The following is a 19321-nucleotide window of genomic DNA, read 5'->3' as shown; positions in this document are numbered from 1 at the left end:
TAGTCAGGATTGAGGGAAAGATGAATGCAGCAATGTACAGAAACCTCCTTGACGACAACCTGCGTCGGAGCCCTCTGGACCTCAGACTGGGGGCGAAGGTTCATCTTCTCTAACAGGACAATGACCCTAAGCACACAGCCAAGATAACAAAGGAGTAGCTACAGGACAACTCTGTGAATGCCCTTGGGTTTTCCCAGGCAGAGCCCAAACTTGAACCCGATTGAATATCTTTGGAGAGATCTGAAAATTGCTGTGCACCGATGCTCCCCATCCAACCTGATGGAGCTTGAGAGGTCCTGCAAAGAAGAATGGGAGAAACTGCCTAAAAAGGTGTGCCAAGCTTGTAGCATCATACTCCAAAAGACTTGAGGCTGTATTTTGTGCCAAAGGTGCTTCAAGAAAGTATTGAGCAAAGACTGAATAGTGGTAATAATGTGGCGCTAATCCTATCGGTAAAGTCCCAGGTCAAAACTGAATATAGCAGTCCTTCAGTGTCCACTTTAAAAAACAGAAGGTGTAAAAAGCCGCAGGCCTGGAGAACCGCCACCAAACACACTGATCACACCGCCTCTTACCAAAGATGGATGACCCCTATTACAGAGGTCTAGTATGGCCAAATGATTAAGTGCAGAAAACGATCCTCCTCACATGACACAGGGCTCACAGGTTCAACCGCATGAAGGCTCATGGAATAAAAAGCAAGACACTCCTCATAGCGCAGACTGCATGGAACTATTTATTTGCACGCACGGTTAAAAACACTTACAGTAATATAGAGCATAATGGGCATCTTATCTGGTGATGAGCGTTCCTCTTCGTGCAGCACTGTGTAACGAGAACCGCCAACAAAATGTGAATACTTGATGTGCATGTGATTTTTTTTTTTTTTTTTTTTTTTACAAATTTGCAAAGTTTTCAAACACCCTTCTGTCACATTGTCATTATGGGTTATTGTTTTTAGAATTTTGAGGAAAATTATGATTTTAATCCATTTTGGAATAAAGCTGTAGCATAACAAAATGTGGAAAACGTGAAGTGCTGTGAATACTTTCTGGATTCACTGTATGAACCAAACCAGATTTCTATAGAGCAGGTTCACATATCTGCAGGCCAGCTGCAGTGCATTCTTCACAAGAGTCCTGTACGATTTTAGGTACGGTTCAGGTATGATTTGAAGTGCTATATGCTTAACAAATTCGCACCTGAACCTGTGAATTAAACCACACTGGCCCTTTTGAAAAATCACACTGAAACTGGCCCCACACAAGTGAACTGGCTCTGTTTACCTACAAAAAAATGCAAAATTAAGCACAAAGGACTGTACTTATTTCATTGTAATGTGCTCCTTGTGCTGCTTTCTCTACAGTTAGGGGGAAAAAAGTATTTGGTCCCCTGCTGATTTTGTACGTTTGCCCACTGACAAAGAAATGATCAGTTTATACTTTTAGTAGGTTTATTTTAACAGTGAGACAGAATAACAGCAAAAATATCCTGAAAAAACGCATTTCAAAAAAGTTATAAATTGATTTGCATTTTATTGAGTGAAATAAGTATTTGATCCTCTATCAATTATCAAGATTTCTAGCTCCCAGGTGTCTTCTATACAGGTAACAAGCTGAGGTTAGGCGCACTCTCCTAAAGGGAGTTTGTTACCTGTATAAAAGACACCTGTCCACAGAAGCAATCTATCAGTTTCCAAACTCTCCACCATTGCCAAGACCAAAGAGCTGCCCAAGGATGTCTGGGACAAGATTGTAGACCTACACAAGGCTGGAATGGGCTACAAGAACATCGCCAAGCAGCTTGGTGAGAGGGTGACAACAGTTGATGCGATTATTCGCAAATGGAAGAAACACAAAATAACTTGTCAATCCTCCCTCGGTCTGGGGTTCCATGCAAGATCTCACCTCGTGAAGTTTCAATGATCATGGGGACAGTGAGGAATCAGTCCAGAACTACATAGGAGAATATTGTTCATGATCTCAAGGCAGCTGGGGCCATAGTCACCAAGACAACAATTGGTAACACAATACGCCGTGAAGGACTGAAATCCTGCCCGCAAGGTCCCCCTGCTCGAGAAAGCACATGTACAGGCCTGTCTGAAGTTTGCTAATGCACCGCTCTATGATTCAAAGGAGAACTGGGTAAAAGTGTTGTGGTCAGATGAGACCAAAATAGAGCTCTTTGGCATCAACTCAACTCGCTGTGTTTGGAGGAGGAATGCTGCCTATGACCCCAAGAACACCATCCCTGCCGTCAAACATGGAGGTGGAAACCTCATGCATTGGGGCTGCTTTTCTAAGGGGATTGGACATCTTCACCGCATCAAAGGGACGGTGGATGGGGCCATGTGCCCTCAAATCTTGTGTGAGAGTCCCAGCCAGGGCATTAGAATTGTGTCGTGGATGGGTTTTCCAGCATAACAACGACCCAAAACACACAGCCAAGGCAACAAAGGAGTTGCTCAAGAAGAAGCACATTAAGTTTCTGGGTAAGAATAGCCAGTCTCCAGACCTTATTCCCATAGAAAATATGTGGAGGGAGCTGAAGGTTTGAGTTGCCAAACGTCAACCTTGGAAAGGATCTGCAAAGAGAAGTGGGACAAAATCCCTCCTGAGATGTGTGCAAACCTGGCGGCCAACTACAAGAAACCTCTGAACTCTGTGATTGCTAACGAGAGTTTTGACACCAAGTACCAAGTCCTGCTTTGCGAAGGGGTCAAATACCTATTTTATTCATTAAAATGCAAATCCATTTATAACTTTTTTTGAAATGGGTTTTTTCTGGATTTTTTTTGTTCTGTCTCTCACTGTTAAATAAACCTGCCATTAAATTTATAGAGTGATCATTTCTTTGTCAGCGGTCAAACATACAAAATCAGCAGGGGATCAAATACTATTTTCCCTGACTGTAGTTCAGGATAAATCTTCTTTCCTCCAATGCCCCCTCCACTGTAATCTTCCCTTTCGGGAGAACTGAGGATCTGTCACTGGTTACTGCTTCTATGAATAAAAGGTGATCTATACATGGGGGGGGGGGGGGTGTACCTTTAAGCCCATCTGTCTGTCCTCCATTTATAGAAGCTGCTGTAATGGGTTCTGTGAGTGGAGTTGCTGGATGGAAATGGCGGGTATAGTCAGTCACTCTTGAGGAAAGCCAGTGACGGCTTCTCAGTTCTGTTAACCCCCCACCACACTGGAAGATTGCGAGGGGGGGGGGGGGGGGGTTGGCATCGGAGAACAGAATATTTCTAGTGAACTACTAGACAGAAGCACAGGGGACACATCACACTTGAAGGTAAGTAATGTCCCTTGTGCTTATTTTGTATTTTTGCTTTTGCAGGTAAACTTGAAGTAATGCAAAACTACACAGTATATACATACAATAATAGGTATTGCAGTTTTATGCGCATATTTACATTTGAAGGGAGGAGCTGCTGTTTGATTTGAAAGCATTGTGTGTTATGGCTAGTATGTTTTCCAGCACTCACAGCAACAGGGCAGTAAAAAAATGAACTGAATTCATATTTAGCAGGAGGTCAACACTACAATTTTGTTTTTACACAGCACCGTAATCAATCACATTACATTGATACTGATTGTCTGGTTTGCCATGATTTTTAATCATATTTTGCTCAAAACCTAGACTACTGGTTGGGTATTGCAGGGGACATGGTGACAAGTGATGTTCTATTGATTATTGGCATAGAGATAGGCAGAGCCTAAGTACAATTTCTGTAAAAATTAGATCTAAAACTACAAGATGGGAGGGAGCATTTGTACTTCCATTTAAGGAGTGCTGAATTAGAATAAAAACATGATAATAGCATAGGCAGTTTTGCTATTACACATGTTATTTTCTAATTTCAGAACACCTTAAAAGGAGAAATAATAAACTAGAAGAGGAAAACCAGAGGTGACCCATTAACTCAAGTGGCGGAGCTCAAATTTCTCTGGAAGTCACAGTCAACTGTAAACTCTGAAAAGTGTGAGTTGAGCTTATCTCCAATTATCTGCTCATAAAGGAGATGAAAACCCCATGCTGCATCTAATCCTTTAACCTCCACCCCTTTCCTGCTTCCTATAATCTAAGATGATATTAAAGATGTGTAATTATCTGTACTGAAGTTTTCCAAGCCCCTTTTCTTAGTACCTTAGCTCATCCTGACCTGGAGTGACTTGGCACCCCCTGACTTCCAGCCTTTTAATGTAGAATATAAATATAGAGCAGGAGCCTTTAGATAGGGAAGCAGATTGAACGAAGATATGGGAGAACCAAAATGAAAAACTTCAGGGTTTCTTGAGCTTTGAGGATCCATTGCCCCACAGTGTCTGCACCTACCAAGGTTAATATTACTGCTTGTTAAAGCGGAGTTTCACCCTGGGAATACTTTTTTTAATAAAAATACCCCGGGACAGTCAGGGCTAGTGCATTCCACAATGGCTAGCCTCTGATCTGTCCCGGGTTGCCTTTACCTTGAAAAAGTATTGTCCAGCGCTGCCATCTCAGGTGTGGGCAGCTTGAAGCCAGCACAATCCTCTTCTGCGTCCTCTTCCGTCTTCTTCGGTCCCACGATGCACTGCACCGGCCCCGCCGTCACTTCCGGTGCGCGCGCGCGTCATCCCTCCACAGCTTCTGGGCATGCCCAGAAGCTGTTTAGAAGGGAATGACGCGCGCGCACCGGAACGGACGTCGGGGCCGGTGCAGGCGCATTGATTCCTGGGAGCGATGACGTTCAGCTCCCAGGAATCATTGCAAAGCCAGGAAGTGACGAATCGCCGTGGCCGCCGAGGGGAGGAAGAAGGAAGTAAGGTAAGTATATTTTCTTCTATACGAGGTAAGTAAAAGAGAAAAAAAATTGCGATTATCCATTTGTTTTTCAGGTGACCCGGAGCGAGAAGATGGAGGTAAGTATAAATTTAGGGTGGAACTCCACTTTAAGATTTTGTAAATACTTGAATGTCCATAACCTGGCCAAAGGTTTCTTTTAAGGAACTAGGACATGTGCTTTTATCAACACAATAGAAAAGGTTGATGCGTCTGTCATTTTTAAAAATGTAAACTAAAAAAGAAGTGGAGACCTGAATTGCCTACTATTCTTTTCTGGCTTTAAAACTTTATGTATGTTGCAACTTTATAGTTAGCCATTTGGCTGGATCCGTCCTGTTTAAATAAGCTTCGAAAGATTATTTAAAATATCAAAATGGTATAGCCGTAATCTGGATGGATATATTGTCCCATTTAAAAAATATCCAAGTACATTCTAATAATTTTACCGTTTTCCTAACTTACCATTAGTTGATACCATTGTCTTTGCTTGGTCGTAATGAGGTTATTACTTGAGGTATTCTAGATCAGCGGCGTTTTAAATAATTTATAATGGTTTAGGGGCCACATGCTTCTGCAAGTTGAGCGGAGGACTGTATCTAAAAAATGTTAGCACCCCTACATTTCTGTCAGATATTGCACCACTTCGCCCAGAAAATTGTTGCAATTACAAATATTTAGGCATTCTCGTGTTTTTTTTTTTTTTTTTTCCTTTGTTTTATTGGTAAGACACAAAGTAGAGAAACAAAAACCCAAACCTAACACACTCCACGCAAAACTCCAAAAATGGACTAGACAAAATTATTGGCACCCTCAATTTAATATTTGGTAGCATACCTGTTGGAAAAAAATAACTGAAATAAGTTGCTTTCTGTAATAAGTTGCTTTCTGTAACCATCAATGAGTTTCTTACACCTCTCTGCTGGAATTTTGGACCACTCTTCTTTCACCAACTGCTCCAGGTCTCTCGGATTGGAAGGGTTCCTTTTCCCAACTGCTGTTTTGAGATCTCTCCACAGGTGCTCTATGGGATTTAGCTCTGGACTCATTGCTGGCAAGTTCAGTACTCTCTAGCGCTTTGTCTTTACCATTTCTGTGTGCTTTTGGGTCATTGTCCTGCTGTAAGACCCATGACCTCTGATGGAGTCCCAACTTTCTGACACTGGACCCTGCATTGCACCCCAGAATTCTTTAGTAGTCTTCAGATTTCATAATACCAATTCATGCAAACGGTCAGGACATCCAGTGCCTGAAGCAGCATAGCAACCCCAAAACATCAGTGAACAGTGAACCCCCACCATGTTTCACTGTAGGGACTGTATTTTTCTTTAAAGGCCTTGTTTCTTTCTTTTTCTGAAAACCGTAGAAGGGCTTTACCAAAAAGCTGTCATTTGGTTTTGTCTGTCCACAGCTCATTCTCACAAAAAGATTTTGGCTTCCTCAGGTATGTTTTGGCAAACGCCAATCTGTTTTTTTTTATGTTTCTGTGTCAGCAGTGGGGTCCTCCTGGGTCTCCTACCATAGCGTCACTTTTCATTCAGATGGCGACATATAGTGCGAGCTGACACAGTTGTACCCTGGGCCTGAAGGTCAGCTTGAATTTGTCTGGAAGTCGATTGAGGTTCTTTATCCACCATTCAAACAATCCTTGGTCACAATCTTCGATCAATTTTTCTCTTTCGTCCACGTCCAGGGAGATTAGCTACAGTGCCATGGGCTGTAAACATCCAGACAATGTTGCGCACAGTGGACACAGGAGTATTGGATCTCTGGAGATGGACTTGTAACCTTGACATTGTCCAAGCTTTTCCACAATTCTTGTTCTCAATCCTCAGACAGTTATTTGCTGCTCTTTCTCTTCTCCATGCTCCATGTGGCAAAGAGACGCACAACAGAAAGGTTGAGTCAATTTTACACCATTTAACTGGTTGCCGGTGTGATTTCTATATTGCTAGTACCTGTTGATTGATACAGAGTTTAATTACAAATTACATGAGCATGACAAACTTCAAATGCAATTATTTCTTCCAATTTTGAGACGGTGCTAATAATTTTGTCCATTCCATATTTGGAGTCTTGCATGGAATGTGTCAGATTTGGCTTTTTGTTTCTCCACTTTTTGTGCCCTACCAATGCAAACTAAAGGAATCAACATGAGAATGCCTAAATATTTGTAATTGCAACATTTTCTGGGCCAAGTGGTGCATTATCTGACAGAAATATAGGGGTGCCAATATTTGTGGCCATGTCTGTGCATGTACATGTTAGTGTGTGTGTGTGTGTGTATATGTGTGTGTGTGTGTGTGTATATATATATATATATATATATATATATATATATATATATATATATATATATATATATATATATATATATATATATATATATATATATATATATATATATATATATTATACACACACATATATATAAAAAACAAATTCTCAGGTCAAGCACTCCTTTCTTTTGTTATTTTCTTGCTAAATGTATTGTATTTACTATTTTATTTACTATGCTATTTATATACAGTAATCTAGTAATGCTGGGTTTCCCAGTTCTACCAGTAGACTAAACTGCCACTTAATAGACTTGTGATATTTATATACTTTGCTCCTTGGGCCTGCCTCCTTGTCTCTGAGGCACTTGCTCACTCATCCCACTTCTTCCCACTCACTTTCTTGCTAAAACCAGTTTATTAGTCGTTTAAAATATATTTCACTCTTTCTGATTCAGCTATAGGTACGTGCTTGTAAACCCTAATTTTTTTCCCCTCTAAAAAAAAAAATGTTATATTTACTTGCTCTGTGCAGTGGTTTTCCACAGAGCAGCCCCGAATCCCCTCGCCACTCCTCCTCCTCGTCTCTGAGAGCCCCATAGCAAGCCACTTGCTATGAGGGCACTTTTGCAGTCATGCTCCTGAGCCAGGCTGTCTGTCTATAGGCACACAGAGCATGGCTTGGTCCCACCCCTGCTCCCTCCTCAAAGGATTTGAATGACAGTAGCAGGATCCAATGGCTCCCTCTGCTCCCAACCAAGTCTCTGAGAGAGGGTTGAAGAGCTGCAAATCATCGCCATGGTGTGCTTTCCTGTTCTGTGCAATAGAATTGCAGAGTGGCCCCAATCCTCCTCTTCTGGGGTCCCCTGCTAGCGCACTGCGCTGCATCCATAGACAGTGCAGATCGGCCCTACTCCCTCGTCACAAGATTTGACTGATAGCCATTGACTCCTGCTACCTCAGCAAAGCCTGTGAGAGTGGGGAGAGCCCCCACAGACAGGCACAGAGCTTGATCAAGTGAGGACTCCAGTCTGTATAGAAGGGAGTTAGGAGGGTGAAACAGGTACCAGAGAATTTTTTACCTTAGAGCCTGCAGCGGTGTTCCTTACCTTCTCCTGGCGATCCAGCGATGATCTCCCATTGCTGTGATCGCTGCCGAGATCCCCGCCACTCGTCCATCGCTCTGATGACTTCCTGGTTCCGTTCCCTGCAGAAGCATTGGTGCATGGGAGCGGAACTGGGAGGGAAATTCAAAAGTTGCACCAACACAAACGCATAAAAAGGAGGTGATACAATGTAATCTGAAATTTATATATAATACATTTATATATATATATATAAATTTATTTATATATATCATATATAAATTCAGATTACATTGTATCACCTCCTATATATATATATATATATATATATATATATATATATATATATATATATATATATATATATATATATATATATATATATATATATATATATATATATATATATATATTCTATAATAAAATTATATTATTGATTAAATTATAATTCATGCGTTTGTGTTTCAAATTTATCACATCTGGGATGTCTACTAGAGTCTTGTTTTGGTCAGGTTTAAGTCAGTAATTACTAAGAATTGTAGGCCTATAATACATAACGCCAAATTTCCATGCAAAAAATTGTACCGCTTTTGGTAGATAATTCCTGACATAATCATGCCAGGGAGGTTAAATTACTTTCTACCTCGATCTCTTGTTTGTGTATTTACACAGTATACAATGTAGATGAACTTAGGTCTGTTTGTATAGGTTAGGTTAATATTGCATATATATAATGCTTATTTACCATCATTTTTTGTATCTAACCCACAGGCTAAGGAATGTGGACAGCTAAAGAACAAGTGGCTGATGATTAACATACAGAATGTACAGGACTTTGCTTGCCAGTGCCTGAATCGGGATATATGGAGTAATGACTCTGTAAAGACTATAATACGGGAACATTTCATCTTCTGGCAGGTAGATGATCTTACTTGATTTTATATAGATTTCTTTCTGTGTCAATGTTTTATTGAGTTTCAAATGAATGTAAAACTAATTCCATATTCTTATAAATTACAGTTTCGTGTTCAAGTAACATTAACAGTGAATTGGGGGGCTACACTAACCCAATTTGTAATGTTAAAATAAATAATACACCTCAGGAAGCACCCCCATGGTTAACAGAAGATAGACTTAGAACTAAACTTGAAAAACTTAACATAAATCACCGGGACCGGATGGCTTGCACCCGAGGGTTCTTAAAGAACTCCATCAGGTAATAGCCAGACAATTGTTCTTGATTTTTATGGATAGTTTACAGGTGCCAGCGGATTGGAAAAAATCCAACATGGTACCAATATTTAAAAAAGGGCTGACATATATCCCAGGGAATTATAGGCCGGTTAGCCTATCATTTGTAGTCTGCAAAATTTTGGAGGGGATGTTAAGGGCCTACTCCCTCGTCACAGTCATCATATGCAATGCTATAGTAATAGTGACGGTATTATTAGTAGTAATCAGCATGGATTCATGAAAAATCGTTCTTGCCAGACCAATCTATTAACCTTCTACGATGAAGTGAGCTGCCATCTAGATAAATGAAAGCCTGTGCATGTGGTGTATCTGGACTTTGCAAAGGCATTTGACAAAGTTCCCCACAAACGCTTACTGTACAAACTAAGGTACGTAGGTATGGACCATAGGGTGAGTATCTGGATAGAGAACTGGCTACAGGGACGAGTCCAGAGGGTGGTGATAAATGGGGAGTACTCGTATTGGGTAGATGTGGAAAGTGGGGTCCCTCAAGGATCTGTCCTGGGACCAATCCTTTTTAATCTATTCATAAATGATCTAGAGGAGGGGATATCCAGCACAATCTCGGTATTTGCGGACGATACTAAGCTATGCATGGCAATATCTTCTATGCAGGAGGTGGAAACCTTACAAGTAGATCTGAACAAAATAATTGGGTGGGCAACTACATGGCAGATGAGGTTTAATGTTGAAAAATGTAAGGTAATGCACTTGGATGTCAGAAATACCAATGCAAGTTACTCGCTAGGGGGGGAACCTCTAGGTGAATCAAAGATGGAAAAGGACTTGGGGGTCCTAGTGGAAAACAGGCTTGGCGGTGGCATGCAATGCCAAGCCACTGCAAGCAAAGCCAACAGAATACTGGCATGTATAAAAAAAGGGGATTCACTCCAGAAATAAAGAGATTATTCTCCCACTTTAAAAGACTCTAGTCTGGCCACATCTGGAATATGCCGTCCAGTTCTGGGCACCGGTCCTCAAAGGATGTGCTGGAACTGGAGAAAGTCAAGAGAAGGGCAACAAAGATAATTAGGGGAATGGAGGACATCAGCTATGAGGAAAGACTACAAGCATTGAACTTATTCTCTCTGGAGAAGAGACGATTGAGGGGGGATATATCAATGTACAAATACTGTACTGGTGACCATAGCATAAGGAACAAACTTTTCAGAGAAAGGGAATACAATAAGACACGGGGCCACTCACTAAAACTAAAGGAAAAATGGTTTAACCTTAAACTACGTAAGGGGTTCTTTACTGTTATAGTGGTAAGGATGTGGAATTCTCTTCCACAGGCAGTGGTATCAGCAGGGAGCATCGAATAGTTTAAAAAAACTATTAGATGGGCACCTTAACGATCACAACATAGAGGGGTATACAATGTATGGTTAGTAGCAAACGCACACACACATTATAGGTTGAACTGGATGGGCTGATGTCTTTTTTTCAACCTCACTAACTATGTAACCAATGCCAGTATAGTTATCAGACCAGAATAAAATATGTTGCAGTAAATAGTGAATGAAACTCAAAGTTCTGAGGTTACATATGATGATATCACATTTCATAAGTATTCAACTTAGTTAACCCCTAAGGATCACATACTTTTGGGAACTTCATCCTGATAATACAGAACTTAATGTCTAGAACATGACCAGCATGTGTCAGAGCGTCACAGAGAATGTAGTGGCTATCAGACAGGAAGGAAAAACAAGAGAAAATTCGAAAAATAGGTTCTGCGTCACACTTTTTTAATGAATGAGTATAGTTAGTTACATAGTTAGTCAGGTTGCAAAAAGACACAAGTCCATCTAGTTCAGCCAGTAAAAGTGGAAAAAAAACGATGCCATATACACAATACTATACCCACAGTTGATCAGTTATGAAAATGGTTCAAGCTTTGAGCACATTCCTGGGGCAGGCCGCCCGTCCCAAGCCTAGACATCGAAGACTAGCCCTATCCATCCTTGGGTGGTGTAGCTGTATCCAGGTTACCCGTATGCATAAAAATCTCTTATGTTTGTCCACCAGGACACTAGAAAAATGCTTGTTAGCCTGTTTTATAGATTGTAAGCTTTTTTTATTTTATAAATAACAATAACAAACTACACTACAAATAAAACCATCCATTCATTTAAAATACAATATAAAATAAATAACAAAATTAACAAAAAAATCTAACTACCAAATGCAAAAAACACACCACTTTCTCTAACATTACCCCAAATAAAAGTTTTAACATATTACCAACATACTAGAAAAACAACATAAAATCCTGATCATAAACCAGAATTAAATATTCGTCTCCAGCCCTCACAGAGAATTCTATAACTTGATGGCCACAGACAAAAATGATTTCTTGTATCGCTCTGTGATGCATCGTGGTTGTAACAATCTGTCACTGATGGTACTCCGCAGACTGACCAGCGTATTGTGGAGTGGGTGGCAGGAGTTGCCCAAGATTGAACAGGCTTTTGTGTACCATCCTCAACATTCACTGTCCTGGCTTAAATTTAACCACTTAAGCCCTGGAGGATTTGGCTGCTAAACGACCAGGGGGTATTTTGCGATTCGGTACTGCGTGACTTTAACGGACAATTGCGCGGTCGTGCGACGCTGTACCTAAACTAATTTGGCGTCCTTTTTTTTTCCACAAACAGAGCTTTCTTTTGGTGGTATTTGATCACCTGTGCGCTTTTTACTTTTTGCGCTATAAACCAAAAAAGAACGTAAATTTTGCAAAAATAACAATATTTTTCACATCTTTTTATATGAAATTCCCCCCCAAAAAAATGTAAAAATCAAAATTTTTTAACATTTTCGGCCAATTTGTTTTATCCTACCTATGTTTGGTAAAAAAAATCGCAAAAAGCGTATTTTTATTGGTTTGTGCAAAAGTTATCGTGTTTACTAACAAAGGGAAAGATTTTTGTCATTTTTGTTGTTTTTTTTTTTTTTTAACGCGTAATGGCGGCGATCTGCAATTTTTTTTTTTTGCGGTACTGCGACATTGTGGCGGACAGATCGGACCCTTGACTGACATTTTTGACACTTTTGGGGTTACCAGTGACATTTCTACAGTAATCAGTGCTATACATATGCACTGTTACTGTAAAAATACACTGGTAGTGAAGGGGTTAACTTTATTTGATAGGGAGGGGCTGTGTGTGTCCCTAGGGGCGTGCTTTCTACTGTGATTGGCTGTGGCTTGAGCTGTAAGGACACTGATCAACGGTTCTACATAGTAGATCCGTCTGATCAGTGTTTTTACACCGAGGAGAATGACAGGTGGCTTGTTTACACAAGCCGCCTGACTTTCTCCCTCTCCCCCGACGATCGCCGAGTGACCGGTGGACATCCGGTCCGCCAGTCACACACCGCGGGGGGGTCCGTGACCTCGCGGGAGCGCGCCTCCGAGGGCGCGCGCTCGCTCCCCAGACCCTCCCAGGCTAGTGACGTTAATTAACGTCACTCTGCCTGGCCGGGGCTGACCGCCGCAGTAAATTTTCTTGCGGCGGTCGGCAAGCGGTTAACATACCCTGGGTTGGTCTCAGGACCACCCAATAAAAGCTACTGCCTTCAAAATTGTTTTGTTACATTCTGCGGGTATCTGAATCTTTCCTCTGTCCTGGCCCTCTCTTCGCTTAAATCCAGATTTCAGAGCCAGAAATGGCAACAACCATTTTTAAAAAATTGTTGGCATCACACCCAACCTCTAGCTCATCATTTTTTCAGGACTCCATTCTATTGTGAAAGATCCACCCTGACTGGGTATACTCACTCTACAAATACACCTATGGACCTGTTCAAATTCACCACTATTTCAGAATCTATCATATGTTCTCCAGACCACTTTGTCCACTGGAATCATTTTTGCTTTCAGACTGCTCCTCAAAGACAAGTAATTTCTGACCTATGTACTGTTTATTTACCACGTTTCTCCGGCACAGGACCTGCCTGTAGGGAGAATGATTTAGCCCTTAGCTTAACTGAGAAAGAATGGTAAATATAAACCTTTGCATTAGCAAATGCTTTTTGAATGTAGCTTCTTCACAAAATGGGTAAAATATACTCCTTATGGTATAGAGATACTATCCTTGCTACACAAACCCCCCATCACTGTCTGACTGATACTGGCGTTCTGCCATAGAAGAAGCCTCGTACACACGCATCGATAGTTGGCCGTGAATTTTTGGCCAACGTCCGATCGGCCGATTTTCGGCTTGTTAGTATGATGCTTTCGACAACCGACTCCGACTTTTCGGCCGAAAAAAATCTGGTGTGCAGGCTATAAAATTTTTGTTGGCCGTCAACAGAACGGCCGATTTTCCGTCACTCAGTACAGATTTCGGCAGACAAAAATCTGATGAGCAAGACTGGGCATGCTCAGAGAAGAAAAAACACACGGAAAGTAAACCAGCACATGACATCACTTCTGAAGTTGTTTTTTCTTGGCCAATAAAATTCGTGTGCAGTCTAGAGCACATTTCAACCAACACAACAACACTGGACAAAAGACGGCCGATCGGTCGGCCAATAATCGTTGCGTGTGTACGAGGCTTTACACAAATGATGGTCCGAAGTCTCTCTCTCTCTGATTGTTGGACACATGTTGATAGCGTCATTTTGCTAGGAACACTCCAGACTTGACCCTACCTCAATACCTGTTGCAGCACTTTTCTCTTCCCAGAAAATCACTGAATGTGCGCATGATTAATGCAACAAGACTGTGCATAACAGTACATTGGAGATCTATACGTGTGCTGAATTTAAAGGTAGGGTTATACATAGCAGTAGAACTTTTACATATAATGCAGAAAATGCAGGACAAATACACCCAAACGTGGGCCTGCCAGCTCTTTTATGAAACCACTGTAGCATATAAACCGAATATGAACTCTGGACCTAGTACCCTCCTTACCACATGCCCAGACCTGTGATACAATAGGACCAGGGTCCCTCCCCTCTGTCTCACGAGTTCCCCTTACTAGACACATTACTTATGCCTCCCATCCAATTCAGTCCCTTACCATGCCCAATACTTCCACTATCCATTGCTCCACTTCATCCCCCCCCCTTTTTTTTTTTTCTTTCTTTCTAGTAACCTTTTAGCACAAGCTCCTTGCACTTGCAATATTCATTTTACCCCCACTCATCAAGCCCACTTCATGGAATCTCTGTATTTCCTTCTCCTCCCCCACATACACCCAAGTGCTGTGACCTGTCTCCTGAGCCTTAAAGGTTAACTCCACTTTTGTGGGGAAAAAAAAAATAGAAAAAAAAAAACAAATATAGTGTATACAATTGCGACTCAAGTCATATTTAATTGAATGTTAATAACCACTTCAATACTGGGCACATTCACCCCATTCCTGCCCAGGCCAATTTTCAGCTTTCAGTGCTGACAATTAGACGGTCATAAAATGCTGTACCCAAACAACATTATCATTTTTTTTAGACAGATTGAGCTTTTTTTTGTGGTGTTTAATCACCAGAGTTTATTATTTGCTAAACAAATAAAAAAAAATACTGAAAAGTTTGAAAAAAAAAAAAAAAGTTTTTTTTTTTCTGTTATAAAATTTTGTAAATACATTTTTTTTCTCCTTCACTGATAGGCAGTACTGATAGGCACTGATAGGCGGTACTGATGGGCACTAATAGGTGGTACTTATGGGCAGCTTTTATGGGCACTGATAGGTGGCATTGATGGGCACTGAAAGGCAGCACTGGTGGGCATCGCTGATGGGGCTGCACTGATCACTGCACTGCTTATCAGTGCACATCCCCCTGTCAGCGTTAGTGGAGGAATGCTGATACCCACCACTTCCTAGTTACACTATGATCAGCTGTGATTGAACACAGCTGATCACATGGTAAAGAGCCTATGTCATAAGCTCTTTACCGTGATCAAAGGTGCGTTGTGTCAGCGACACTGTCATTTCTGGTGAGATGCTCCCAAAGGGAAATCACATGTAAAGGGAAGCAGTCCCAGCGGCTTTCCTCATTAGAGCCTTGTAGGTGCAGCAACTGATTGATAATTATAAAAGCACTCCCATACAGATTCACTTAGCACATGGACACAGACAGCAATTCCTTCAGAATTAAAAAAGGTAGGATAGATCACCCAGAAGGGAATGTGTTTTTATCGCCTTCATTCACACCGTTGAGGCTTTGCAATCATACTACTTCAGCACAATTTCAAAGCTATACAGTGTGATTTGCACTGCTAATTTTATTGTGGCTTGAGACTTTGTACAACAGAAGTCTTTGCAAGTCACAATGTAATCAGCAAAAAGTAGTGCAGGAACCTTTTTTGAGTCCCAGCTATTTGAACAGTTCCATTGCTTACAATGGGGTGCAACCTGTCATGCCATTTTGAACTGTCCAATGGCATGACAAACCACACCAGGGCTAAATGAAAGTAGTAGCCACCCACCCCATAATTTGATAGAACAAAACCTCTGCAGAAGCTTTCCCAGGACAGTCGGTGATCAACCCAGGTTACAAATTGATTTCATGTTGGGATATCTGTTTGAAAAAGCTATATTGTATCCGATTGTGATTCACTGTTCTGCATGCAACATCTCTTTACATCTCTGTATACTTCTATTTTTATGCTTGTTTTTGTCAGTTTTCTTTACATGCCCATCTTATTTTGGTGTAATATTTTGAAAAACCCCAAAAAATTATTAGGAGTAAAAAATTCTCTGTCATTCTTGGATGAAGAATTTGCATTATCCTCTAACTGAATCTGATTACAGGCTATTAAGCAGCAGTTTTATAGTATTTCTAATATGACATTATTTTGCCAGATATATTTGCATATGTTTACATACTGTGACAGTACCCAGAGCCTTACATTTACATATATTGGAAGGAAGGGAATTAAATATCCTCAGCATTATATAAATATAGAATATTGAATAAGTTATAATTAAATGATTATATGTTTGTAAAGTAATTGTATTTTTTTTCTTTACTTATTAGCATGTCTCATCTCTTAGACAGCTTTCAGACAGGGAGCAGTGCTGTTTACCCACAGGTTTGGTGTGAGTTAGCTGTGCTTTCCTATCGAGTTCTATTGTGTCCCATGGGTTTGGTGCGCTGTCTGAAAGTGCACCAAATCGCCTGCATGCTGCATCTATGGTGCACATACAGAAAGTGGGATGCAATAGAATTCTGTGGGACACAATGGAACTCACTTGGAAAGCGCAACTAACCAGCTCCAAATCCGCAGGTACCACCACTACGCTGGTTCCATAGTGTGCACTGCATCAGTCTAAAAGCAGCTTTAAGGTTCTCATTTTTTCCAGGTCATAGCTAGTATTGCTAGTAGTCACATTCAAGTGAACTTGTTCTGTGATGTTGACAATTTGCAGCTTATCTAAGCCGCTTCTTCAAATATGAGTGTCAAGAAGGTACCCCAGCATTTGTAGCCAGTGGTGGGATTCAAAAATTTTAGTAACCAGTTCCGACTTTCCCAACAGAATTACCAGCGTGCCCCCTTTCAGTGCACAGTGACCAGCGTGCCCCCTTTCAGTGCACAGTGACCAGCGTGCCCCCTTTCAATGCACAGTGACCAGCGTGCCCCCTTTTATTGCACAGTGACCAGCGTGCCCCCTTTTATTGCAGAATGACCGGCGTGCCCCCTTTCAATGCACAGTGACCATCGTGCCCTTCTTTCAATGCACAGTGACCATCGTGCCCTTCTTTCAATGCACAGTGACCATCGTGCCCCCTTTCAATGCAGAGAGACCAGCGTGCCCCCTTTCAATGCAGAGAGACCAGCGTGCCCCCTTTCAATGCAGAGAGACCAGCGTATCCCCTTTCAATGCAGAGAGACCAGCGTACCCCCTTTCAATGCACAGTGACCAGCGCTGCATGCCTTTTTTCAATGCACAGTGACCAGTGTGCCCCCCTTTCAATGCACAGTGACCAGTGTGCCCCCCTTTCAATGCACAGTGACCAGCGTGCCCCCCTTTCAATGCAGAGAGACCAGCGTGCCCCCTTTCAATGCAGAGTGACCAGCGCTGCATGCCTTTTTTCAATGCACAGTGACCAGCGCTGCGTGCTCCCCTTTCAATGCACAGTGACCAGCGTGCCCCCCTTTCAATGCACAGTGACCAGCGTGCCCCCCTTTCAATGCAGAGAGACCAGCGTGCCCCCTTTCAATGCACAGTGCCCACAGCATTGGCCCCCGATCATTGCAGAGTTCCCACAGCATTGGCCCCCGATCATTGCAGAGTGCCCACAGCATTGGCCCCCGATCATTGCAGAGTGCCCACAGCATTGGCCCCCAATCATTGCAGAGTGGCCAGCGTTCCCCCCGCGAGACCCGTGGACTTACCTCACGGATGGTCACGGCAGCTTCTCTTCAGTCCCTGGCTCCCCGCGTCTCCTCAGTCCTCCCGCCTCCTCGGCCAATGGCACGGGGTTTGCCTTTCGGCCAATCAGGAAGCGGGAGGACCCGCTCCCTGATTGGCCAGGAGGAGGATCCGTGTGACAATAGCGAATTTTCATTCGCTATTGTCACAGAATGGGCGGGCTCGGTGGAGCACTGCTCTGCTCCCTGGCCGCCACGGCTGCGCGGTCAGGCGCGCAGCTTAGAGTGAACAGCCGGTTCTGCGAACTCGCAGAAATTTAGTAACCGGTTCTATGGAACCAGTGCAAACTGTCTGAATCCCACCACTGTTTGTTTGTAGCTATGTGTAACTCCGTCCTCTTATGGAATGTGTCAAGGCAGATTTAGATTGTCCAACATGATAGGTGGCGTTCTAAAACAACTTCGTTGTAATTGCATAATACAGTCACCACCGTGGTGCCTTGAAGCCCAATGCATGTGTTGGTTATTCCTTAAGATCCTTATACTGGTATGTTAGGCTAGCCATACACTAGTGAAAAATGTTTGTTTTAAGAACATTCCTTTTATTTTCTAATTATTAGGATCAAATCAACATTTGTTTTCGACCCCTGTGATGAAAAAATTTGAAGGAGCAGGATGAAAATGCTTTCTTGAACGAACAAATTTATAACAATCTGGAAGGATTGGGAAACAGAGATTTCGGGCACAGGAGTTTTGTTAAAAAGATTTCTTTTATTCAACACAGAACTAAATATTTTAAAATCATAGAAAAATACAGGCAAATAATTGTGTATTAAGGACACAGTGAGACCACACAACAATGGTCTATGTTGTACAATATCTCAGTGCATAGAACTTATAAAAGTCGGTTTACATACAGTTCAAAGTACAAGATCATTAGTAGTCATATAATCCTTGGAAACGTATTGCTTGTTATCAGAAGAACCGCCGACGGACATCCAAGCAGTATGGTGCCGGTCAGCAGGGTCGACTGAAAATATAAGTTAACATTCACCATGTAATATATGACCTTTGCTCGACATGTTTCGCTTTCTTAGACAAAAAAGCTTCATCTGGAGCATATCATTTCTTTTGTCTGTGTGAGAAATAACAGTATTTAGATAGATTACATATATGTGTTACCTTATTTTCAGTATGTTATAATTACAATTGCATATCATTTATCTTTCCTTTTAATTACATATAATCGTCTTACACATCTCAGATAAGTCCTTCTATTTTTGCAATATCAACACAATATAACATTGGGTCTTAAGTTGCATTCAGACACTAGAGGAGTTTAGGGGAAAGAACGGAGGTTGCCAATAGTGAGTATATGTGGGGATCCATGCTGTAATTATAGTATAAGCATATATATCCTATTTATATACCTGGTAAATGGACAGAAAGATGTATACATACCTGTACATATAGTAATCAGGCACATATCTCAATTTCCATAGAGAATTCTTTAACGAGGAGGACTGTGCGTTTTGGGAAACTCAAAAAGGCAATGT

At 41.6% G+C, this 19321-nt stretch overlaps 1 protein-coding gene across 1 annotated transcript in view; it reads left to right on the top strand.

The window, feature by feature from the left end:
- UBXN7 (UBX domain protein 7) overlaps positions 1-19321 on the top strand; it is a 76761-nt gene that overhangs the window by 31442 nt on the left and 25998 nt on the right. The window contains exon 6 of the mRNA XM_082251869.1: positions 8960-9106. Coding sequence (XP_082107995.1) covers positions 8960-9106 — 147 coding nt within the window. The remainder of the gene's footprint in view (positions 1-8959; positions 9107-19321) is intronic.

The sequence above is a fragment of the Pelophylax lessonae genome (genome assembly GCF_965119305.1).
Source record: "Pelophylax lessonae genome assembly, chromosome: 3".
NCBI classification, from domain to species: domain Eukaryota; kingdom Metazoa; phylum Chordata; class Amphibia; order Anura; family Ranidae; genus Pelophylax; species Pelophylax lessonae.
Note: the sequence above shows the minus strand (reverse complement) of the source record. Positions and strands in the feature narration are given on the sequence as shown.